This window comes from Xyrauchen texanus, chromosome 1 (assembly GCF_025860055.1).
Source record: "Xyrauchen texanus isolate HMW12.3.18 chromosome 1, RBS_HiC_50CHRs, whole genome shotgun sequence".
Taxonomy (NCBI): Eukaryota; Metazoa; Chordata; class Actinopteri; order Cypriniformes; family Catostomidae; genus Xyrauchen; species Xyrauchen texanus.
In genome coordinates, this window is record NC_068276.1 from 35,767,262 (window position 1) to 35,794,263 (window position 27,002).

The 27,002-nt window shown below is 38.4% G+C and overlaps 1 protein-coding gene across 9 annotated transcripts in view; it reads right to left on the minus strand.

Moving 5' to 3' along the window:
- The window catches only part of LOC127631571 (CUGBP Elav-like family member 1), a 51,005-nt gene that overhangs the window by 7,347 nt on the left and 16,656 nt on the right, over positions 1 to 27,002 (minus strand). For 3 of the 9 annotated variants that reach the window (XM_052110410.1, XM_052109943.1, XM_052109796.1), the window contains 9 exons: positions 18,816 to 19,003; positions 11,471 to 11,553; positions 11,171 to 11,219; positions 10,926 to 11,060; positions 4,943 to 5,022; positions 4,201 to 4,362; positions 2,982 to 3,051; positions 1,098 to 1,268; positions 142 to 258 (listed from right to left, as the gene is read on the minus strand). In XM_052110410.1, the coding sequence (XP_051966370.1) occupies positions 142 to 258; positions 1,098 to 1,268; positions 2,982 to 3,051; positions 4,201 to 4,362; positions 4,943 to 5,022; positions 10,926 to 11,060; positions 11,171 to 11,219; positions 11,471 to 11,553; positions 18,816 to 18,993 (1,045 nt within the window). In that variant the 5' untranslated portion in view covers positions 18,994 to 19,003. The remainder of the gene's footprint in view (positions 1 to 141; positions 259 to 1,097; positions 1,269 to 2,981; positions 3,052 to 4,200; positions 4,363 to 4,942; positions 5,023 to 10,925; positions 11,061 to 11,170; positions 11,220 to 11,470; positions 11,554 to 18,815; positions 19,004 to 27,002) is intronic. The other 6 variants (XM_052110333.1, XM_052110172.1, XM_052110007.1 and 3 more) reach the window with 3 other exon arrangements.

Below are 27,002 nucleotides of genomic sequence, written 5' to 3' on the forward strand. Positions count from 1 at the left end.
AGAATCAGCATTCAGAGACACGAGACATGGCAGAAACAAGGCAAAGGAAGTTAGAAAAAAATATATATGGAATGACATTTACATCATTTAGCAAACCCATTTGATAAAAACAAAAAGGAATGAATGGTTGGTCTTCCTTACTTGCTAGGGAGCTCATGTTGAGACCTGCTCCAGCACCCGCAGCAAGAGACTGTAGAGCACCTAAAGATGCCATGGGGTTCACAGAGGAACTATTACTAGAGGTGGGAGAAGAGCCTGCTGTAGAGAAGAAAACATGAAAATTAGCTCTGAATTGTCACCAAGCATTGTCTAACAGATTTTTCACCTATTCACATTTAATACGCTCTCATTACACACACAGCTATGTAAAGCAAATGTTACAGAACAGCGGACTGCCATAAGAGTAGTAATGTTTTTTCAGCATGCAAAAGCTTGAACAAGCCACATATAAAATAGCTTAAAAGGCTTTTATGCTCTTGAAGAATACAAATGGATATATCAAGAGCTAAGGTGAATAGACTGGTGTATGAGCCACAAAAGATACATTTAAAAATATTACAGTTGTTTTGAGTTTGTGGAACTTTGAAGGAATAGTTCACCCAGAAAATAAATTTTACTCACCCTCGTGTAATTTCAAAACCGTATTACTTTCCTTCTCATACCAAACACAAAAAGAGATGTTTTAATGAATATCACAGTGTCTTTTAAATAAAATTCCAATTTATAGGGCCTAATTTTAAAGTTTAAAGGACCCAAAATTATCAAAAATATAGCCATGCAACTTGTGTAATATTCTACGTTTCTGAAGACATACGAAATGTATAATTTTTGTTTGTAAAAACATAATGTTTGTTGTGCTTTGTTGAGAGCATGAGAAAAGCTTGTTCATTTTTTAAGTGCTGTACAACACAAGTTCTCATACGGATATAAACAACAAGAGGATAAGGAGAGTAAATAAAACAATTTACATTTTTGTGTGAATTATTCCTTTAAATGGCAGTTCCTAAAAACATAGATCAGCTAAATAATAATTTACAGATGAGACATGTACAAAGCAAAGCTTATGAACAGGAGGAGATTAAAAAAGCAGGACCAACCCTTGTAGGCATCCCAGGCAGATTGAGCGTGCTGTCCGGAGGGCATACCTGAGCTGGTGAGGACGCTGAGGGGGGAGCTGGAGGTGGTCAGAGCGCTGCTACATGTGGGCGTTGCCTGTGTAGCACTCGCTGCTGCTGCTAATGCAGCCAGATTCTGCATGGCATTCAGACCTACCGCAGATCCACAGACGCACAACATAATATTCAAATGCAATGATCCCTTATACAGGGCTAAACAATAAGGATGGCCCATGGGCCCGAGGCCAGTGTGAGAGCATTTCGGCCCAGTTGACTTAACTACAACTTGACCAATCAGGCTGGTACTGCCCTTTTGCTAACACTAACATTCATTGAACTTGTAAATGTGTTTTATGCCTTACAACCTTGGATTGGTGAAAATATTGGAAGGGGTCTGCTCGGTCAAGTTAATCATTCAGATTTAACATACTTTTGTTTTTAATGATCCCACCACGAATACATTTTCAATTTAATTATAAAATTAATAAGAAATGTTTAAGATTCTGGACCATTTCTAAGACACTAATCCAATAAGTGACACTGACCATGTGAACTCATTTATATAAAAAGGTCGCATTTTCTTGTTTCCATTGAAGCCCAGAAATCTCAAATAATTTTTAACTGAAATTGTTATGCTGATTATATCATTTGCAAAGAAAACATATTACACACACCCCCACCCACGGATTATAACTTGCAAAGGCCCTGGGGCCAATTATCTCCAAGAGCCCCCCTCCACCCAAGGCCCGGTCAGTAATCCATCACACACACACACACACACACACACACCAAAAGTAGGCTCAAGACTACTGAACCCCACTGCACAACACTGTGGACATTAAAGGGATAATTCACCCAAAAATAAACCTTCACACCCTCATGCCATCCACTTCTTCAACAGCACACAAATAATGATAATCTTTCAGAATAATATCTTAGCTCTGTGAGTGTTTTAACCATATCTTCAGAAGCAATATAATGGGAGTTTGTGAAAAACAAAACAATATTTGTCCTATTTTTTTTACTCCAAATCTCAAATTTGACTTATAAATCTGAAAGTCATATGTGGTGCATGTTTAGTTTTACTTTCCAGAGTAAAGAAGTGAAAAAGGACTTAAATATTGTTCTGTTTCTCAACCACAACAATTATATTGCTTCTGAACATATGGATTACATTGATTCTTGGAGTTACAAAGGTCTGATTAAGTCAAATTTATTTGTACAAAGCGCTTTTAACAACAGTTTTCAAATCAGCTGTACATTAAATTATGCTACAGAGAACAATACAACATTAACCAATATTAGATATTTATATTTAGATCTATTCGAGGTTAAATTTAGTAAACAAAGTGTTGTGGGTCAATGGTTAAACAAAATTATTTTGTATGAACTTTAGTGTTAAAGAAGTCATCCCAAATTAACTGAGGAAATACACATAGATGCACGGTCCTTTGATTTTGCCAATGAAGGCATTTGCTAGGGGTTAATTAATTTTCTATGCATTTTTTATTTTTTTATTTTTGTTAGGTATAATTCAGTGAGGAGCATCATATTCACAACACATGATCATCATGCACTTGCACTGAATGGACCTACAGAGCTGAGATATTCTTAAAAAAAATCTGTGTTCTGCTGAAGAAAGAAAATCATACATCTGGGATGGAATGAGGGCGAGTAAATGAGCGAATTAAAATTTTTGGGTGAACTATCCCTTTAATATCCCAACATTCACATGCACAGTACCCCCCCGACCACATACACACACTTATTGAGCATGTAATATAATTGACCAGTTGAAAGTGCTTAACTCACAGCCATTTTCCACTTTTAAGGGGCTGAACGGAACAGAGTGTGTCAGATTCTTACCTGACATAGGATGGAGATTGTTGAGCGCATTTCCAGAGGATGCAGACTGTTGTAGAAGCTGCAAATAAAGCTAGACATTACATCAAAACAGAGAACAGAGTGAGTCAGGACTGCATCCAGGACTGTGATTTTTAGGAGAGAAAGAAAGAGTAGAGGAGAGATAAATCAGGCAACAAGGCAAAATAAAAGGGCAGGCAGGAGCACATGTGGTGAAGATAGAAACAAAGTAGATAGTGAGTACATTCTAGGGATATAAGAAATTATGAGGGGATCAAACAGAAAGGGGTAAGAAGATAGAAGAGGTTTTCACAGCACACCCATGGAGCAGCACTAACACATTCAAACAGGCTCCACATCTATGATGGCCCAAGCGAGTAAACATCGAGTTAACAAAAGAGCTTTATCAGATAATCAAGAGGAATTTGGAGGATCCAAATTAGAGGCAGCTAAAATAATGGCCAAACATAGACCTGTAGCCCATTGTGCTCAAATACAGCAAAAAAACAACACAGCAAACTTCCTAAGGAGTCAAACACCATTTAAGGTTTCTTTCACATTAGCACTTTTGGTGCGCAACTAGGTTCAAATGATGTCAAAGTTCGGTTTGTTAGGATGATGTGAACAATGTTTTTGGAACTACGGTGTGCACATGTGAACCACAACAGAGTCCATATGAAAAGGTCTGAGACACGGTTCATGTGAACTCCAGTACGGTTTGCTGCTGATATGAATGTAATTGTACCAAAACGCACAAGTCAACCGCTTGTGATGACATATTTTGCAGGCTCCCGATCGCAATTATGGTACAATGCATTTGTCTCCAAATAAATCCGCTTCACAGTGCAGCTCACATTGTTCACATACCTAGCAACTCATTAGCAGGCTCGCAGATCATTGCACATTCAATGCATCCATGGCAGACAAACAAAAGTGTCATTTTGTGCATGTACATCAACAAGGCTCTTCTAATATCTAACCCTGAATTTTCAAAAAGCAGTTGCTTCAGTATTGATGCAACTGAATGCATTATAGTTTGCATGTAGCAAATTAAAGTTAAAAATTAAAGGGAAAAAGTGGTATCGCTGCATCCCTACTTTGCGATTTGGATGTTTTAAATGGTTCTCTATAGTGGCGCAGTTTCTACATGCACAAACTTAAGATGCAACAGGCTGTGTGAAGTCAGTGTGGCTATCAAAGCACATGTGGCCTGTGTACTCACTGCAAGGTACTGTGGCCCCAGTGAGTTGAGTCCTGTAAGGTTTCCCCACATGGAGGCAGCATTGAGCTGTTGCATCTGTTGCTGCAGCTGCTGAGTGATACATTTCTGTTCTTTATCCTTCTGCGTGTCTGCAAACTTCACTACAATGGGAGAAGAGCAGCCCTAAGAGACACATGCAACAGAAATTAAAATGCAGCAGTTTCATGTAAAGAAACAAAAAGGGAACAAATGCAAAGTGGACAGCACAAAGAAACAGCTCTCAGTGAATAGAAAGTTTGTGTGCAGCAAACAATAAAGCTAATTTCTGTATTCTGAATATTCTATATTTATCTATCTATTTTATGTGCAATATTACATGTGCAAACACAGACAGGGCTCAACAATAGTTTGTTTTCTGTCTGCCCGATTGGATCAGTCATTCAGATTTAATGGGCTCTTGATTTCAATGATCCCACCACAAAAAAGAAAAATAGAAAATGTTTATTTTTTTAGCAGTGTTTATGTGCGTTACAAATAATGTAAATTTTTTCATTACATATTCAGATGCCAAATATGTTTTTCATTTGCATTAATACCTGATAATTATACAGCTTATATTGCATAACTCCATGACAGCTATAAAATCCATAAGCACATTTTTGCTAGAAAACAATGGCATACATTGAAAAACATGACTGAATAATTACGGACAATGCCCTGATAAAAGTTTCAAGTGACGCAGAAATAGTATGCATGGGTTTACCTCCATTTTTTGTGACTGGTGCATGGATTTGATTGCAGACTGGGCCATCTGTCTAGCTGTGAATGTGATGAAGGCACAGCCTGCGGACACAGAGTTAAGAAGCATGAAAGTAGAAGTAATTTAGTCTACAATTATTTAGAACTCCTAAACTTAAGAAAATTGTAAACTAGAAGAACCCATTCTGTTGGTTCCATGTCAGGTTTCTTTGGAAACAGAACAGGTTTGAGTTCTACCAAGCCAATATGGGTTGTGTCTATCATTTAAGCAGTTCCCATGGTGATGGGCTGCAAGCTCACTGCAGCCAATTCTAAAAGAAATTTGGGTCTCAATATTCGTTATGTTCCCTTGGTAACACTTTGGTTAACCTTATGTGCTTTGAAAAATTATTACAGCAACTCCCTGCACCACAGACAAATGACAGCGATAAATTGGGAGAATAAGGGCAAAAGAAAAATAAATCCCAACTGGACAATTAAAGCAAGTTTAATTATTCTCAATTTGTTGCATGCAATCAGTTACATAACACCATTTTTATTTGGGCTGGCAGGAGCCAACAAGTGGGACCAATTTATCTAAAATGGTTTCTCTGATAAATTGAATTCGCAACTATTATTTACTTAAAATGACTTTGAGCAGGCTGTGACTTTTGAAGAAGAACTTAATTAGTGTGCCATGAGTAAAGCCCAGAAGACCAGACATATTGATGGAGAAGTTAATTTAACATATGTGCTCCAAGTAAATTCTGCACTGCCACCATTCCTGTATGTGTGCATGCAAATAAAAAAACTAGACTTCAAAAAGCAATACAAAATGTGTACTTTTTATGTATATACAGTGCATCTGGAAAGTATTCACAGCACTTCACCTTTTCCTAATTTTGTTATGTTACAGCCTTATTCCAAAATTGATTCAATTAATTATTTTCCTCAAAATTCTACAAACAATACCCCATAATGACAACATGAAGTTTCTTTGAAAACTAATTTATAAAATAAAAAAATAAAAATCACATGTACATAAGAACTCACAGCCTTTGCATGACACTCAAAATTGAGCTCAGGTGCCTCCAGTTTCCACTGATCATCCTTGAGATGTTCCTACAACTTGATTGGAGTCAACCTGTGGTAAATTCAGTTGATTGGACATGATTTGGAAAGGCACACACCTGTCTATATAAGGTCCCACAGTTAACAGTGCATGTCAGAGCACAAACCAAGAAATGAAGTCCAAGGAATTGTCTGTAGACCTCAGAGACAGGATTGTATCGAGGCAGAGATCTGGGGAAGGGTACAGAAACATTTCTGCAGCATTGAAGGTCTCAATGAGCACAGTGGCCTCCATTATCTGTAAATGGAAGTTTGGAACCACCAGGACTCTTCCTAGATCTGGCTGCCTGGCCAAACAGAGCGATCGGGGAAGAAGGGCCTTAGTCAGGGAGGTGGCCAGCGTGTCTCTGTGGAGAGAGGAGAAACTTCCAGAAGAACAACCATCTCTGCAGCACTCCACCAATCAGGCCTGTATGGTAGAGTGGCCAGACGGAAGCCACTCCTCAGTAAAAGGCACATGACAGACACCTGAAAGAATCTCAGACCATGAGAATCAAAATTCTCTAGTCTGATGAAACAAATATTGATCTCTTTGGCCTGAATGGCAAGCATCATGTCTGGAGGAAAACAGGCACCGCTCATCACCTGGCCCATACCATCCTACAGTGAAGCATGGTGGTAGCAGCATCATGCTGTGGGGATGTTTTTCAGCGGCAGGAACTGGGAGACTAGGCAGGATCGAGGGAAAGATGAATGCAGCAATGTACAGAGACATCCTTGATGAAAACCTGCTCCAGAGCGCTCTGGACCTCAGACTGGGGTGAAGGTTCATCTTCCAACAGGACAATGACCCCAAGCACACAGCCAAGATAACAAAGGAGTGGCTACGGGACAACTCTGTGAATGTCCTTGAGTGGCCCAGCCAGAGCTCTGACTTGAACCCGATTGAGCATCTCTGGAGAGATCTGAAAATGGCTGTGCACCGACGCTCCCCATCCAACCTGATGGAGCTTGAGAGATCCTGCAAAGAACAATTGGAGAAACTGCCCAAAAATAGATGTGCCAAGCTTGTAGCATCCTACACAAGAAGACTTGAGGCTGTAATTGGTGCCAAAGGTGCTTCAACAAAGTATTGAGCAAAGGCTGTGAATACTTATGTACGTGTGATTTTTAATTTTTTTTTAATACATTTGCAAAGATTTCAAACAAACTTCTTTCACGTTGTCATTATGGGGTATTGTTTGTAGAATTTTGAGGAAAATAATGAATTGAATCAATTTTGTAATAAAGCTGTAACATGACAAAATTGGGAAAAAGTGAAGCACTGTGAATACTTTCCGGATGCACTGTATACTCTGTGGAAGGCACATACACAGCTTTAAAAAATAAAACTTAAACAGGGCATCTGCAGGCATCAGCTCATCCAATTTTATACTTTTTAATATCCTTTTCTAGACCTTTTCAAAAATATTTAAGACTTGCTCATTACTTCAATCACAATCAGGGTAAATAAATATATTTAACCACCATTAGATTCAACGTGAATTCACATAAAAGTGACACATTGCTAATTCGAGAGTTTGATACTGAATGCCTACTGTGTGTATTTTTATGCAGACATTTAATTACTTATGCTCATTACTACACAAGCTACCTCGAATGGATGCCACTCCAAAAATCTTACATAAACATCCATTTGTTTTTCATGCACTCATTGAGGCTCTCGCAAAACATGAGCACAAATTGTCCATCATTATTGACACCATCAACAAGCTTCTCTTTGAACTAGGCCAAATCAAATTACACATGCTGTCATGCCACACGTAAAACCTTTTGCTTTATCAGAGCTATATTTTTGCCATATCGGAACACTGTTTGAAAAAGCTGGCAAATTTCTTCATTCAACCTGAATGAGTGGTGCTTTACCACTGTTCTGAGACACCACATAACTTCAGCCTGCAATGAATCAATTGCCGTTTATTTATTTCAATCAATACAGCAATTCAGTTGGCCTAATAAAAATAGTATTTACCAACATATATTTTAACTACAACATTTTTATGAATTAACAGTATGTGCAAAAATTACAGTACAATTTCACACCTTGAATATTTTATTATTATTATTATCATCATTGTGTTCCTCACACGTTTTTTAATATAATATAAAATGTAATTAATATAATTTTGAGGATTCGATTATTTTTTTATAACAGTAATACATTTCTGTAGTATTTACTTCACCTTCACTTGGAACATTTATTCTGGCAGACTTGGAGCATTTATTTTGGCGGAAAGGGCAGTGTTTTTTAACAGTTTACATTGTTCCTCATTTTAAATCAGGCTAAACACTGTCATATCCTTTTCTGTGATACTGTGTCACGTTTTTAGATTTGTATAATAACTTGGCTTTGCCTCTGGACTTCAGGACAGTCGATGGAACAGCATCCTCTTACTTCAACTCAATCCTCCAGGTCTATGTCCCCTCTCGCTCCCTGCGATCTATGAATGAGCAATGCCTGGTGGTTCAATTGCAACGTGTCACAAAATGGCTCTTCAGATCGTTCACATTCTCGGTTCCTAATTGGTAAAAAACACTTCCACCAGATAGCAAATATATTCTCCAGATATCACAAACATAACTGTCTTTTGTTCCAAATTGCATATAGACTGCATTTAATATGTACAGTTTTACCATTATCTATGTAGCAGATAGTAATACTCATCTTGTATTATTTATTTATTTTTAAAAAGCTTATGAATATAAAGTTAATTTCACCATATTGAGTGATATCCTAAATAATCTGTAAAATATTTCACTAACTTTTTACACTAAATAATGTATGTATTATTTTCAAAATTAGTTATTTCAATGTTTGACTTTTATTTTGAAAAATTATGTCACCGGCATCTCCAAACACCCCAAGGCAGAGTGAAAGCACAGGACAGCGCTGGTTACAGTTACAGATGCACAATTTATGTCACGCTACATCCATGAGTCTGTTTTTTTTTGGAGAAACACTATTTTAGATTAAGCTCTTAAATGATGCCACTTATCTCGAAACTCAAAAAATAAATGTTGCATTTATACTCTTTAACGGTGCCTGTGACAGATTGCGGTAGCTGGCCATTCAAACAGAGCAGGGAACAATGCTCTCTCTCCAATTTATAGCATGAAAAAAAAAAAAACATGAATGAACATCTAAGGGCAAGTTCAACCGTATCTTTCAACTTGCTGAAATGTGTCTTCTCTCATGTAATCGCCCAGTCTGTTAATGTTGAAATGACAACGGGGAATATCTCGGGCCCCAGAGCAGCACTCAAGGTACTAGTGCATATGTATACTGAACCAGAGATTATTCGGCAGATATGAGCCACTTCTATTAAAATGAATGGGAGAAATTAGAACGCTCAACCAAGAAGCTCCTGCGCCCAACGGTCAACGGATGTAGAAAGGAAATCCTGCCATACAGTTAAAAGAGCCAATCACCTTTTAGAAACATGATAACACCTGTCAATCAACTCTAAAACGCACATGCGCATTAGTTGAACAAGATGGGAAAATTTTGTTTATTAGCATAATATGAGGTTAAGAATCACAATTTATGAAACCAGTATTGTCAGATTTTATTGCAGATTTAAAATATGTTTTTTGATCATAATCTTGACCAACCATTTTTGAGATTTCATTCTTTCCCCATTCAAGTAGATAGGATTTGCACTGGCATGATTGAAAATATCCCCCTGAGAGCAATTCAAAGATGGCCGACAATGGACTGACTTGCTAGAAAGACATTGGCACTGAACATACATGTGAAAACCGTGCACCCACTCTATTCTCTGCTATTTGTGAGGCATGAGAGGTTTTCATTCAACCTTATGACCCAAGGAGGGAAATGTTCGAACAAACAAAAAAATAATACCTCAGGTATTGTTATTCAAGACTTCAATACTTTTGAATGGCCTTATTTTTCACCAAATTGATTTAGTACCTTTCAATAGTTTTAAATGACCCACAGATACAATGTTAAAATCAGATCCTTCAGTTCCCTGTTGCATTTGAAATTTGCATCATGAAAGAGTAATACTGACCCTTCGCCAAGCCCAGCCTTAAAATAGTTTCTGACTAATCCTGTTTTAGCAACTGTTGCCCTGCTCCCATTACTCTGAGAAGTGGTTGCTTTTTTACAATGAGAGCCTATGGTAATGGGATTAATGTTTGTTTGTTTTAAGTGGGAATTTTTCAAAATTATAATTTTTTTAAATGTTGTTGCTGGGTCACTTGTAATCGTGACTGACGCGAGGTACCTAGAGAGGATACACGCATTGTTTCCTTTTTAAAAAAATCTTTAAATATATTGAGAAAAGCATGCTATGGATTAAAATGTGTCATTACTCATTCCCAAAAGAGCATGCACAACATCAGAGAGGACACCTACATTTCCTCAAAGGTAAACTAAAGCCAACAAACTCACGTTAATTGATTTACAAATTGATTCTTGTCTTAGTACAAAGGGAGTGTGTTATGAGACGATACAAGCAGTTTTTCACTTATACTTGTTACGAGGTTTGTAATCGTCATCAAGTGACGCTTTTCTCTTTTTATGAGACTGTGATGATTGTTTGCTTCATATTGATGACTATTTGATTCAGTCTGCACAGTTTTTAATCAAATTACTGTGTAATTTAACAATTTCTTTAATACAAAACATCAGATAAATATGCCTTTCAATGTCACTCTTCATTCCAGCCCACGTAATATTATCTTTTCCATTTTTGAGAATATTCAAAACACCACGCTGTTCACGGCAATCTCCCATTCATTCTTATAGGGAGTTCTTGAGAGCGCACAGCGGTAGTAGCCAAGGGGGGCGGAGGTTAGTGAAGGGTCAATTGTGAGAATATACTGTACATTTTCTTGAGAGTGTTAGTTCTCACCACGACTCAGTCCGTCAGGGCCTCTGAGTATGCGGCACTCCTCAATTTGTCCGTAAGGTGAAAACATAAGCCTGATGTCATTCTCACTGCATTTCTTTGAAATCATTCCAATAAACAGCTTTCTGTCTTCGATCGCTGAAAAACAGGAAAAGCATTTCATTACAGTGCCTCAGCACACCGATAATTCCTCTAGCTGCATATGAATGAAGGACTGTCGCAATACTGTGGCAAACTCAGTCACTTACCATTGTTCTTCTCACTGTCTGCAGGCTTCATTTGAATGGGATGATGCATCTGCACAGAAAACTCCCATGTGATTTATGGACACAGAAATTTCCCCAGCACCCATGAGAAATAGACAGTTTAGAAAAGCTTTGTAACAGTTCCTTTGAGTGTACTGAAAAGGCTTTTTATATAAAGGCCTATCAATATATTTGCAGATTTTATTTTATTTGACATTATTAAAAGCTATAAATAGAAGGCAGCTAAATCCTCTGATGACAATCAATGGACTGTTGATGCACAAAAGTAGATGCTTTTCTCACCCCCGGAAGAATCTTCATGTTGTGAAGGGCATTTTGTGCTTCTAATGCAGATTTACGGGTGTAATATGTGATAAAACAACAACCTGCAAACCATGAGAGAAAAAAAAAGAAAAATTAGACCATGAAGCAAGACAAAAACATTTCCCCTGAGACCATGCCTACACTGGACGTGAGCGGCATACTCCTTGTCAAAACAGGGAGTAGCATGACTTCTGATTTGTAATAGTCGACTAGTTGAGCCCATTAGTAGAGTTGAATTTGACTAATCGTGATTTGTGATGCACCCTCCAAGAAATTCCACAACCCTATCTTACAGTATACAATAGATATATATATATATATATATATATACACACACACATATATATACACACACACACACACACACACAGGTCCTTCTCCAAAAATTAGCATATTGTGATAAAGTTCATTATTTTCCATAATGTAATGATAAAAATTAAACTTTCATATATTTTAGGTTCATTGCACACCAACTGAAATATTTCAGGTCTTTTATTGTTTTAATACTGATGATTTTGGCATACAGTTCATGAAAACCCAAAATTCCTCTCTCAAAAAATTAGCATATCATGAAAAGGGTCTCTAAACGAGCTATTAACCTAATCATCTGAATCAACTAATTAACTCTAAACACCTGCAAAAGATTCCTGAGGCTTTTAAAAACTCCCAGCCTGTTTCATTACTCAAAACCGCAATCATGGGTAAGACTGCCGACCTGACTGCTGTCCAGAAGGCCATCATTGACACCCTCAAGCAAGAGGGTAAGACACCGAAAGAAATTTCTGAACAAATAGGCTGTTCCCAGAGTGCTGTATCAAGGCACCTCAGTGGGAAGTCTGTGGGAAGGAAAAAGTGTGGCAAAAAATGCTGCACAACGAGAAGAGGTGACCGGACCCCGAGGAAGATTGTGGAGAAGGACCCGATTCCAGACCTTGGGGGACCTCGCGGAAGCAGTGGACTGAGTCTGGAGTAGAAACATCCAGAGCCACCGTGCACAGGCGTGTGCAGGAAATGGGCTACAGGTGCCGCATTCCCCAGGTCAAGCCACTTTTGAACCAGAAACAGCGGCAGAAGCGCCTGACCTGGGCTACAGAGAAGCAGCACTGGACTGTTGCTCAGTGGTCCAAAGTACTTTTTAGGATGAAAGCAAATTTTGCATGTCATTCGAAATCAAGGTGCCAGAGTCTGGAGGAAGACTGGGGAGAAGGAAATGCCAAAATGCCTGAAGTCCAGTGTCAAGTACCCACAGTCAGTGATGGTCTGGGGTGCCATGTCAGCTGCTGGTGTTGGTCCACTGTGTTTTATCAAGGGCAGGGTCAATGCAGCTAGCTATCAGGAGATTTTGGAGCACTTCATGCTTCCATCTGCTGAAAAGCTTTATGGAGATTTTTTACTGACCATGGTATTACTGTGCTCAATTGGCCTGCCAACTCTCCTGACCTGAACCCCATAGAGAATCTGTGGGATATTGTGAAGAGAAAGTTGAGAGACGCAAGACCCAACACTCTGGATGAGCTTAAGGCCGCTATCGAAGCATCCTGGGCCTCCATAACACCTCAGCAGTGCCACAGGCTGATTGCCTCCATGCCACGCCGCATTGAAGCAATCATTTCTGCAAAAGGATTCCCGACCAAGTATTGAGTGCATAACTGAACATAATTATTTGAAGGTTGACTTTTTTTGTATTAACACTTCTTTTATTGGTCGGATGAAATATGCTAATTTTTTGAGATAGGAATTTTGGGTTTTCATGAGCTGTATGCCAAAATCATCAGTATTAAAACAATAAAAGACCTGAAATATTTCAGTTGGTGTGCAATGAATCTAAAATATATGAAAGTTTAATTTTTATCATTACATTATGGAAAATAATGAACTTTATCACAATATGCTAATTTTTTGAGAAGGACCTGTGTGTGTGTGTGTGTGTGTGTGTGTGTGTGTGTGTGTGTGTGTGTGTGTGTATATATATATATATATACACACACACACACACACACATATCATCAGGCATTAGATAGCCAGCTAGGCTGCCATGGATACACGCATAGTAGTAATGACACATGAGGGGGAAATTCTGAGAGACTGTCTGAGCTTTGCCTTGAATGTGAACGGATCGGATGGAGTAAACATACGCCATTTTGTTATCTCATCTTAAGCACATTTCTATAAGGAGTATGCAATAATAAGTGTGTATACATAAAGCTTTAACATAGCTAAAAGATAACATGTGTCTGAAAATCTTTAGCTTTCAAAAGGCTTTCAAGATGGCGCCAGGATGTTTGCCGGCTTGCCACAGTCTGTCCTTGTCTCTTTTATTTGTAATGTTTTTTGTTTGTTTTATCACGCGCTCTGTTTGCTCCCCCCTGGTATATGATCGCATGACGCTATTTAATATTCGATCGGCTGTGTCTGATTGTTTATTTTGCGATCCCAGAGATGATTGGCATTTGCACTCGCATTATGTGCCAGTCGCATTGAGGAACATGTGTTACCTGCCGGGATGTCTGTGTATGTGGAGGAAACGGCGAAGGAGGCGTGGGAAGCGTTCTGGAGTCCTTGTGAGATCGAAGAAGATCGGGAAGTGTCCAGTCATCGGACTTGCTTCTTCGATGGCGGAGGCCGTGGTCGTGAACCTGAGATGTTCATACATTGTGCCTGTCTTCCCGTCTTCGGCGTTGATGCCTCAGTTTTCGCAGATGGTGTGCGTAAGGCGACGGTCTGCAGATCGAGGAGTTGATCGTCGGAATCTTACGCTCTCTATTACATGACAGGAGTCCGGTGGCGTTTTGTGATTCCTCTCTGCAATCCTCTTCTGATACCACTCCTACTCCAGTGACAATGGCGTTGATTAACGCGAGATCTCTGGCAAATAAGACCTTTATTTTGAACGATCTTTTTCTTTCTCATGAAATTGATTTTTTATTTGTCACTGAGACTTGGCTTAAGGCTGGTGAGATGACTTCTCTCTCTGAACTTTCTCCTCCTGGTTGCAGTTTTTTAGTACCCCTAGGTCTGTTGACCGGGCGGGAGTCTTGCAGTTGTTTTTAAAGACAAGTTTAGGTGTAGACTTTTACCTTCTGCATCCTTTTGCACTTTTGAATCTCAGCTAATTACGCTGAATTCTTTTAAATCTGTGTTATGTGTTTTGATTTATAGACCCCCAAATTTTCATGGGGATTTTATACAAGAGTTCTCTGAACTTTTATCTGGTATTGTCTCTTCTTTTGACAATATTCTAATTTTTAGGGATTTTAATATACATGTGTGCTGCCCTTCAAAGCCCCTGGTCAAAGAATTTTTAAATTTAATAGAGTCATTTGTTTTTTGCAATGCGTTTTAGGTCCAACTCATGAGCGTGGTCATACGCTTGACCTTGTATTACCTAAGGGATTCTCTGTTGATAGCGTGAAGATTGTCGATACTGTTTTTTGGACCATAAGACTGTAATTTTAAGTTCTAACTTTCCTTGTGGCGCCGAGTAATATTGCTTCTGGCTCGGTTCCATCCCAGATACTCAATCCATGCACAGCTAGTAGTTTTTCAGCTGCTTTTAATGTCTCTTCTTTTTTTTTCCTTGACCGAGTCACACTCTCCCTGTATGGGTTTGGAAGAGTTGGTCGATCAGTTTAATTCTTCTTGTTTAGAGATTTTAGATGTTGTGGCTCCTGTTAAAGTCAGGAAAAAAAAGTCAAATCACAGCCCTGGTTGAACAGTACTACCTGAGCTCTTAGGCAGGAGTGTAGGAGGGCTGAGCATAAATGGCTCAAAGATAAATTACAAGTCTCTTATGAGGTTTTGAAGAACCATTTGAACGAATTTCAAAGAGCTGTTAAATTGGCTAGATCAAATTATTTTTCTGATATCATCTCCAGAAACTGTAATAATTCTAGAGTACTTTTCTCGACTATAAATGCTGTTCTTCATCCGACTACTACTCCTTCATTCACTCCTTCTGCTAAGATGTGTGAAGAGTTCTTAAACTTTTTATTGGTAAAGTTGATGGAATTAGATCTCAGATTTCATCTGTTGTCAATGTTTGTTTTACTCGTGTTGACCCTACTGAATCAATTAACCTGTTTTATGCCTGTTTCTTTGCAGCAGCTTAATGATATAACTGCTCATATGAAGCCCACCAGGTCCCCTGGTGATGTGCTCCCTTCTTCTCTGTTTAAGAAGGTACTTGATTCCATTGGCCCAAGTATTCTGTCTATTATGAATACTAGTTTGTCATCTGGTGTTGTTCGGTTAGTTTTAAGCATGCGGTTATTCAGCCCCTTCTAAAAGAAACGGCTTAGACCCTTTTGACATGAGTAGTTTTCGATCCGATTTCAAAATTGCCTTTTATTTCGAAGATACTGGAAAAATTTGTGCATGCACAGCTTAATGACTTTTTAATGAGGAATAACATCGCCGATAGATTCCAGTCAGGTTTTAGAGCTGCTCATAGTACAGAATCTGCTCTTTTGAGGGTCTCTAATGATATCCTCACGAGGTGTTGATTCTGGAAACCGTGTTGTTCTGCTTTTGTTAGATCTTACAGCGGCATTTGATACAGTTGATCATAACATTCTCATTGGTCGTCTTAGGAATCAGGTTGGTATTCAGGGCTTAGCCCTGAAATGGTTCTCTTCCTATTTGAAGGATAGGACTTTTTCAGTCAGTTTAGGGGATTATTTTTCTTCTGTTGCCCCTCTTGTGTGTGGGGTTCCACAGGGCTCTATACTGGGACCAACTTTATTTTCCCTTTATATGCTCCCTCTAGGCTCGATTTTTGAGAAATTTGGGATTCAGTATCACCTGTATGCGGATGATTCTCAAATTTACTTACCACTGAAACATGGCCATAGATGTGCCATTCAGTCTCTTCGTGCATGTTTTGCCGAAGTTAAATGTTGGCTTTCGAATAACTTTCTCCAATTAAATGAGGATAAGACCGAGATGATTTTATTTGGAAATAAGGGCTGTGTGGATGATGACTGCCTGGGGTTGTTTCCTGGGAAAAAATTGGCTAGCGTGAGGAACCTTGGTGTCATTTTTGACTGAGCTTAAATTTGACCGGCAAATCAATGCTGTCGTTAAGAACAGTTTTTTCCATCTTAGATCAGTTTCTAAATTGAAATCTATCCTTTCTTTTGACGATATGGAGAAGGTTGTTCATGCCTTTGTGTCATCCCATTTGGATTATTGTAATGTATTGTATCTGGGTGTGAGTCAGGCTTCTCTCTTTCGCTTGCAGCTTGTTCAGAATTCAGCTGCCAGACTTTTAACGGGCACTAAGAAGAGAGAGCACATTACTCGGTTTTAATTAAATTACATTGGTTACCCATACGATACAGAATCCAATACAAAGCTTTGTTGTATGTTTTTAAGTCTCTGCATGGCCTAGCACCTGAGTATGTTACTGATTTAATCAGCCGCTGTCAATCAAGTAGATCTCTGCGCTCTAACGATCAATTGCTTCTCATGGTTCCGCTGATCATGTTTAAGATGTAAAGGTGATCGGGCATTCTCTGTTGCAGCTCCTAGGCTCTGGAATGACCTTCCTCAGTCTGTAAAAACTTGTCCTTCATTGGGTGCTTTTCAGAGTGCGCTTAAAACTTACTTGTTCACTTTAGCTTTTGACAATGCTTTGTAAGTTTTTTTGTCATATGTTTGCATTGTTTTTATGTTTTTGTTTTTACTTTTATACCTTCTGTACAGCACTTTGGTTCCACTTGTGGTTTTGAAAGTGCTCTATAAATAAAGTTGAGTTGAGTTATCCTGGACAGCTAGCTGCAGGCGGTTCTCCTCCTCTGGCAGCCTCTTGTTCAGATGGTTACAGGCAGCCAAGGGATCAAGCGTGCAGGCAACAAAGATTCATTTTGTCATGTCATCATACTCCGACTTGAAGCACTTTTCTAATTGTCGCCAAATTGTGTTCCCCAAGGAGTGAACAGCAACTAGGCCAGATGCCCAAACACACAAAGTTGTGCAGATCATGTTAAAAATCAGTCATTTGTGCCAGTGGGTGCTTTTTAAATTGATTATGCATGGCACTAGTATTTATTTTATACTCAAAGGCCACTTTCCATATATTGGAGATTTCTGTAGCATTTGTCAACTTTATCAAAGTACATTTGATAAATCTGTTCCAAAACTTGAGCTGCCACACAGTCTCCTGCCAACATAGGCAGCTGTCTTCTATGGCTACATCCTTACTGAGCGAAAGTGAGCGATTTGGATTGCTCTACATAGGTGGTAGCTCAACGCATAATTAAAATTGTGTTCCTCACGCACAGCGCACGGGTCAATCGACTCTCAACTGATTTCAATACAGGTGATATAAGTGAAACTACACAATCCTCTAATGAGCCTAAATACGCACGGCGCACACATTTTGGGAAATTATAATTCTTTTGTGTCATATTAAACTTATTTATTGATCATTTCGCGTCATCCGCCATCTTGGATTTATTTTTCCACCAAGCTTATCACGGTGCATCAAGGATTGCCATCCCAGAAAAGGATACATATGATGCTACCTTAGAATGTGGCCAAAACGAGATATCTTAGAGGCAGCATAATTAAGATACCTACCTACCTTTTGGAACAGCCTTCACGTCGGGAGCATGCCAATGATGTCTTAAAATGTTGCCACTCTAGGACGCTCACTAGGTTTTGGAACAGACGAACAAGCGATAACTGATCAGGCGATTCAGTAATATTCATTAGGAAAGCACTTCCTGATTGGTCAGAGAAACTATAACCCAACCTCTAAACCTAACCCTTACAAATCAGGTTGAGCTTTCCTCAAATATAAAAGTCTTGCCCAACTATCCAATATTTCAGAACTCTGACACCTGCTGTATTTTCCTACAGACGCATTTGTATATTACATGGTAAGACAATAGTCAACTTCAAGTTGACAGTAACAATTACATTGGTAAGTCTATGCAACCCATAAACAAAACTACTCCCTGTCACTCAATCACATTATAATCAATAAAGCAGAAGCATTGGTTACGAGTCATGAAATGCCTTCAGTTGAAGGATGCCCCGCTTCCATTTTTGACGAACGGCAGAACTATTATTATTATTATTATTATTATATGTTATTATTAACCCATTTTTTCTGTGTCTAATGTCAAGATTACAATTGATTGGTCAATGTTAAAAGGAGATAAGCGATTTTATTTTTTCTGGAATTTCAACAGACTAGCCGTTGAACTAGCCATGACAGTCGCTTCCAGTGTAGACATGGTGTTAGACCAATTTTTACAAGTCATCATAAAATGTCCACAGAATTTACAAATCTCAATTGTGCTCACTGACTGTAAAGTACCTTTACTCTGTGGGGGGTTCAGACTCCTGTCCTGAAGAACATTGATTTCATAGACTGCACCATAGGGCTCAAACAGCTCACGCAGCTGATCCTCTGACCACGTCCGGGGGATCTGACCCACAAACATCTTTATAGCATCAATGTCGGGCTGGTCTGGGTGGTCCAGAGACCCATTCATCTTCTTTGTTCTACAGAAAGAAAGACCAAGTATATTTAGAGCAAGTAAGTCAGAACACAGACCGTCTTCTTGAAGCACATGGCCCTCAAATCAAACACCACAGCACAAGAAAAGATGTACACAACAATCTCATTGAAATATTAAGTCCACGTACGAGTATGGGTATAATTATAAGTTGCTTTTCATACTAAAAAAGCTTTAAATATAAAAGATTTATCTTTTTTTTTGCGATACCATTTGGTGACAACAATTACACACAAACACACACTTCCGCTATAAACCTTCGTATGACATTTGAGCTCTAGGAATAAAAATTGTGAGTGCTCTAGACCAGTTGAGGACACAGTCTAAAGGTTTTAAAACGTAAACCGGCCTTTGTGTATGAAAAAAAAATTACTTGGGTGTATAATTTGCCATTAAACATTAGCAGATGTGATCCAAAATGTCCGTATTGTTATGCTTTTTATTACAAAATTATTATTACAAGCTATCGGTTATAAAATATTTTTTGGAGGAATATTTCAGCTCAGCATGTCCTCACAATGCAAGTGAATGGTGGCCAGACCTTTTTAGCTCCAAAATCCACATAAAGGGAGCATAAAAGTGACTCCAGTGGTTAAATCCATGTGTTCACACAAAATATGATCGGTGTGGGTGAGAAACAGATCAAAAAGTAATTTTTTTATCATAAATTGTTCTCCTTGCCCAGTAGATGGTGATATGCACCAATAATGTGAATCACCAAAAACAGGAGAAGAAAGTGAATGAAAAAGGACTTAAATATGGATTTGTTTGGTCACCCACGCCATCATATCACTTCAGAAGACATCTGGGAGTATATTTATATTGCCCTCTAATGTGGATTTTGGAACTTAACATTTTGGCACCCATTCACTTGCATTGTATGGACCTACAGAGCAGAAATATTCTTCTAAAAATATTCATTTGTGTTCAGCAGATGAAAGTCATACACATCTGCAATGGCATGAGGGTGTAAATGATGAGAATTTTCATTATTGGTGAACAAACACATTAAACAGCCAAACACTAGTCAAAGCTCAGCTATAACAAAATCTAGCCTATGAATGTGCTATATATTGTTTTATAAACAGTTCTTAAATATATGATACACAAGATTTTCTGGGCTGTGCATTGCAAGTCTAATTCAAAAATATATCTATGCATTGATAATTTACTACTAACCAGATCTAAAAAAAAAAAAAACACTTGATGGGAGATAAAAAGCACAAACAAATGTTAGTATCAGCCTTGGATATTCCAGTGAGATATAAATGCTTTTGATTACTAAAAGTATCTCATTAAACTGGTGCTTGACATGGAGGCAAAAGTGAGTGATGTCATTGGACAGGCCTGAAGCACTGCTTAATCACTATCTTTAGCAGCTGCTGATCAGTGGAGTGACAGACCACTGTAAGATAAACATAGCATTGTACTACTGACAAAGCGCAGCGTTAGCCAGCAGCTAAAAGCCAGATTAATGGTGTTAATCGATCGGAGGTCTGCACAGCTAATAAAACCTTCCATTTTGTCGATTTTCCAGCAAGAAGACAAAACTACTTTCATACTAAGATCAGGTTAATTTGAACCGTGAGAGACAAAATAACAACAACAAAAATCCAGAAAAACACATGTCAAAAATTGTATAAATTGAATTGCATTTTAATGAGGTAAATAAGCACTCGACACCCTCTCAATCAGAGATTTCTGGATCCCAGGTGTCTTTTATACTGGTAATTTGAACAATCATGTAAATGAAAATTTGCAATATGTACAGTAGTCAGATGATTATAACTAAAAAAAAAAATGTTATTTTATGATGTGAAATTGAATTGTAATCATTTGTAATGATTATTGCCCAGGTTAACACTTCAGATATGCATTAGAAATTCAGTAATTTATTGCATTTGTGATTAATTCTTAACAATACCTACTGAAAATATGTAATATATTTGCAGTTTATTTATTGCCATTTTGTCCAATACTGTCTATTTTCTTCCACTGTTTCACATCAATTTCCTGCATGCATAGTCAATGTCAATTTCCAGCACACCAAAAGCCATGCACTTTGTAAACCCTATTTAGTACTATGCTTTACAAATAAAACATTATTAGTAGTATCAAACACATTGCTGGCCAACTGTTGCGTTGCACTTAGGCAACTGGTCAAACAGTTAGCACATCATAACGTTGAACGAGTGCTTAAATCCGTTTGCTGCATTTGTGAAAGTGACAAAGCAAAAACATAACTTTAGCCAACCTAGTCATTACAAAAGATGTAAAACTACATTGAATATGACGTTTTTATGAAACGGGGCTATAATTTACAATCCTGTATACTGCATTTCCACTTACATTCATCTCTGCAAATTCCATGGAATGGTGCTTATGGAGATGGTGCTTAAGGTTTTAAGTGTTTCCTGCCTGAGCTGATACTTTTTGGTGACAAACTTTACAGACTGGGCAACCATCAATATTTATGGTGCATCGTGGGTCTTTAACATACCCAAAGTAATCCCAGACTACAGCGGACTTCAACCGTTTTGGTGGCGGAAATAAAGGTTCAGGCTTGGACATGTCTGTATGATGTGCTCGTGATGTACTGCGCTCACGACACATGCATGTCACCTTTATAATTGAGTGACAGTCGAATGCAACACGAAGGTGCAATTTCAAGGTTTATTTTATTTCGCCAAGTTTATATGATGCCGTGCAAAAGTCGCCAATTCAGTCTTAATTAAACTGTCTGTCTTTATATTCATGCAATACCATCAATGAGAAGATTTCAATGGTATGATAACTGTCCGTTTTAAACATACGTATATAGTAAAGGTATATAGTGAAACCTTAAAACCATTGCATCCCTAGTTCCAAGTGTACTTCTAACAGAGCAGTTCCTGGCTTACAAGTGTTATTCTTTTCAACAAATACCGATCTACTGATCCAACAAAACTGTTCTGGACAGGGAGGAAACTATTACAATCATAAAGCAGACAACAGAGACATGTCTCTTTCACATGTTCTTTTGCCTTACATTATAATAACCTTTCCAGTGGACTTTGCATTGGAATTTAAGAAACAATGAACTTTCATCTTTCTGCTTCTTGTGGTAGTTCCTCAACATATAACAGAAGTAGAGAAAAGGCAACTTAAAGAATCACAGGACACCAGGAAGACATTACAAAGACAAGCACCATGGTACAGTCAGTAGTTTCTGGCCCCATTCTGGGACACATTTTCACCCTGTGTGGTTTGTAAAACCTTACATACTCAGAAACAAAAGCAACACTTGTGCCTCAAACAAGAAAAAAACACTGCAACATGTTATCCTGCATAACAAAAACAAAGAATAAAAAGAAGCCTTCTCTTGAATTTATGTTAACATTCAAATAATATCAGGATATACACTCACCTAAAGGATTATTAGGAACACCATACTAATACTGTGTTTGACCCCCTTTCGCCTTCAGAACTGCCTTAATTCTACGTGGCATTGATTCAACAAGGTGCTGAAAGCATTCTTTAGAAATGTTGGCCCATATTGATAGGATAGCATCTTGCAGTTGATGGAGATTTGTGGGATGCACATCCAGGGCACGAAGCTCCCGTTCCACCACATCCCAAAGATGCTCTATTGGGTTGAGATCTGGTGACTGTGGGGGCCATTTTATTACAGTGAACTCATTGTCATGTTCAAGAAACCAATTTGAAATGATTCGAGCTTTGTGACATGGTGCATTATCCTGCTGGAAGTAGCCATCAGAGGATGGGTACATGGTGGCCATAAAGGGATGGACATGGTCAGAAACAATGCTCAGGTAGGCCGTGGCATTTAAACGATGCCCAATTGGCACTATGGGGCCTAAAGTGTGCCAAGAAAACATCCCCCACACCATTACACCACCACCACCACCAGCCTGCACAGTGGTAACAAGGCATGATGGATCCATGTTCTCATTCTGTTTATGCCAAATTCTGACTCTACCATCTGAATGTCTCAACAGAAATCGAGACTCATCAGACCAGGCAACATTTTTCCAGTCTTCAACTGTCCAATTTTGGTGAGCTCTTGCAAATTGTAGCCTCTTTTTCCTATTTGTAGTGGAGATGAGTGGTACCCGGTGGGGTCTTCTGCTGTTGTAGCCCATCCGCCTCAAGGTTGTGCGTGTTGTGGCTTCACAAATGCTTTGCTGCATACCTTGGTTGTAACGAGTGGTTATTTCAGGCAAAGTTGCTCTTCTATCAGCTTGAATCAGTCGGCCCATTCTCCTCTGACCTCTAGCATCAACAAGGCATTTTCAGCCCACAGGACTGCCACATACTGGATGTTTTCCCTTTTCACACCATTCTTTGTAAACCCTAGAAATGGTTGTGCGTGAAAATCCCAGTAACTGAGCAGATTGTGAAATACTCAGACCGGCCCGTCTGGCACCAACAACCATGCCACGCTCAAAATTGCTTAAATCACCTTTCTTTCCCATTCTGACATTCAGTTTGGAGTTCAGGAGATTGTCTTGACCAGGACCACACCCCTAAATGCATTGAAGCAACTGCCATGTGATTGGTTGATTAGATAATTGCATTAATGAGAAATTGAACAGGTGTTCCTAACAATCCTTTAGGTGAGTGTATGTCAGCATTCAACTGATAGAAAATGGCCACTCAAGACTGCTCAGCAAAATCTGGTATATAAACAATTCTGCAATCAATGAATACTTTAAGATTGCTGAGATAGCATCAATTCATGTATATGACGCCATTTAGGCATTTCACATCCAACAAGGTTTTCGTTTTTTCCATTGCCTTCTGCAGGTTGATACAATGTTAAACATTCACCTTATTATCTTCAATTACAGCTCTAAATCATTGATTATTTGAATCATCCAGTACATCTCCAGCTGGCAAGATTTTCTAAATAGGTAAATTAAGGGAAAAATAAAGACAATGTATTCTATTGATCTAATCTTTCCACACCTTCGTGAGCAGAATAGTAGAGATTTGGTTGATAGAGATCAATCATTCTCAAGTCACAAACCTTCCTCTACTTTTCTGGGTGGCAGCACTTGCATTACACAATTTACAAATAGACCAACTCAATTCTGCAGATCCAGCTAGAAGATACAACTAAACACCATAGACCTTTCAGTGAGAAATTCTTACACCACATTGTGGCATTTCTATGGAGAACATTCAAAGTGGACTGGTTAATGAAAATATGACTACATTTTACAGATTAATAATGGAATAAAATGTTTATTAAATAATTCTGCTCGAACTAGTTGCACTAACTCCATGCATCTAAATAGTGGTTACCGAATGAACCCTGAATCAAACTAGCATTCAAAATACTGAGTGAGTTTTAGAATCAGTCCCCTCATCTCAAACTAACCAGTAAATAAACTTTAGCAAATTTAGGCTATATTTGAAAACTAAGCTGAATAAAACAGATTAAAACAATCACTTAAGTGATTAAATAAATTCCTCTCACAAGTCAATTAATAAAGTTAAGATAGATAATGGTGTGTAACCCAAATTCAATTTAATATTAACCCATATACCAAGCTTTTAGGTAAGGTCTATACTCACACTGGACTGGAATTCAAACTGCAATGGTCCACCATCATCTCTGGAAGAAAATCCAGTTTAAAGGAAGCCATTTTTAACACCAATTCAGGAGCGTCCCTCTACTATGCTGCTACAAATAGTACATCTCAAGTGAACGATGACAAAATCCACCAAAAATAATATCCGTTAAGTAAAATGTATCTTAGGGTTCAGAAGTCGTAAGAAGAGACATGGAAACAGCTGGGAGAGAGCGGCAGGGCCCATAAAACTCAACTCAACATGGAACAAGGAGACAATGATGAGGCTCGGCACTGTGCTGGATGACACACACAGGCCATAGCTCTGGTAACTGGGCTGGGACTGAGGATCAGGATGGGCCCGACAGGCCACTAAAAGCGGCACCCCTGCACTCACAAAAGGAAAGTGCTGATGGAGGGGGACTTTTTTGTGAGTTTTTCTCTTAGCAAAGCAGAACTGAGTGCAGCGTCAGATAAATAAAGTGTCAGATTGATACGGATAAGCGTGAGCGGGCGGCAGGAATGAATGAGGACAGGCAGCTCTCTGGTAATCCCTGAGCTAAAGCACCCCCAGGACACAATCAGGTTCCGGTAGCGGAAGGGAGGGGGAAACGGGCTGATTGGGGGTCATTTGACAGGGGTTGTAATATAAGCCACTAGGAAAACCACATGACAAAAGGTGCAAAACAACTGCTTTAAATGCAAACAAAACAAGCCACAGACAAATTGAGATTTATTGTCTTGTTTGGTTGCAAAATTTCAATGGATCTATAATTATTTAACAAAGATTACTTTCCAAAAATCATTCTTTAAGTGTTCAAAATTCCTAAAACTAAGTAAAACAAAATCAGCATAGTATAGTAAATGACAATATAATGACCCAAAAGAAAATCCTTCGAAAGTCTAAATATACCCATTAGGGATGCACCGAAATTAAAATTCTGGGCCGAAACCGAAAATCCAGGATGCACTTGGACGAAAACCGAAACCGAAATGTACTTTTTTAAATTATTTTTTTACCTATTTAAGAAAAAAAAAAAAAAAGATTTTTGTGTATAATTTTATTAACATTATACTTTTTCATTAATTTCATGAATTTAATGAATCTGAATTGAAAAACTACAAACCAATAAAACAAATCACACTTTTATTGAAAGTAACACCAATATTCGACAAAAAATTTATTAAAACATTATTAAATATTATTCTTCATTCAATTCTGTAAAAATCTAATTTTACAGATTTTATTAACAATTATCCAAATAATGTAAAGTTTTAGAAAACTATTATATGCAAAACAACAGTAATGAACTTAGCTAACATCTTTCAAAAAGTTTAAATATGCAACAGTAATTTTAATTAAAACAAAGGCAGAACACAGAATGGCAGAGGACCTCTATTCCACTAATCTATATATAACTATAATATATAATTAATTAAATATATATATATATATCAGTGCTCTATTCTGTTTATGTAAACGTATGTACACTTTAAGTGAACATTATTGTGCAAAACAGCAGTAATTAATCCAACCTCAACTGTAAACAATTGATGTATCCTCAAGTGAAGAACAAGTGTAATGTAATTGCTATACACATCAAATTGGACCGCTTTCTATTTAAGTACAAGTGACAGGTTTCTCTTCAAGAACAAAAGTTGCTAAACTTTCTGACAGTCTCTCCTGTCAGAAAGCTCATCAAGAACATGAGATGCTGCACTGAACAGTCTCTCACTCTCTGTGCTGGTGCTTGGGCAGATAAATACCTGTGCGCAATCCACGCAAGCAAAGGAAAGCGGTCTTTGTTTATGCGACCGTAGTCAAGGGGATTGTCGCTTCTGGCATAGTTCAGCAAGATACGCCTCAAGTTGTGTTATAGCTGCGCTAGTTGTGACACTTTCCTGTAGAATCTCTTGCTGTATTCTGTATATATATATATATATATATATCTCTTGACATTTCTGCTGAACAAACACTGCAGATCGCAAATGTGATGTCCTTATCAGAAACTCTGAAGAATTTCCACACCGCTGACATGATCGGCCTTTGCTTGGTAGCGCCGTGATAAGGGCTAGATCGATCCATAGTGAAATCAGAGCACTGAGGGGCGGGGCGGTATATATTTTCGGCCTTTTTTCTCTTTCGGTTCTAATAATCTCCAGCGTGCGATTTTCCACCAACGCAGCTGGAACACCATCCTGAAATATGCTGACAGTGTTTCTAGCAGCACATTTCTGCAGCAGCACTGCCCTCTACTGACTTCACAGTGCAATACACACACCTCTACCAGTGCATTTGATTCCCGATTTTTTAATCTGCAGCGCAAAACATATGTGCTTCTGCTATAGTTCAATACCCCCAAATAATTATTCACAAGCAGCCAGTTCTTTTGAATCTACGGCCCAAAA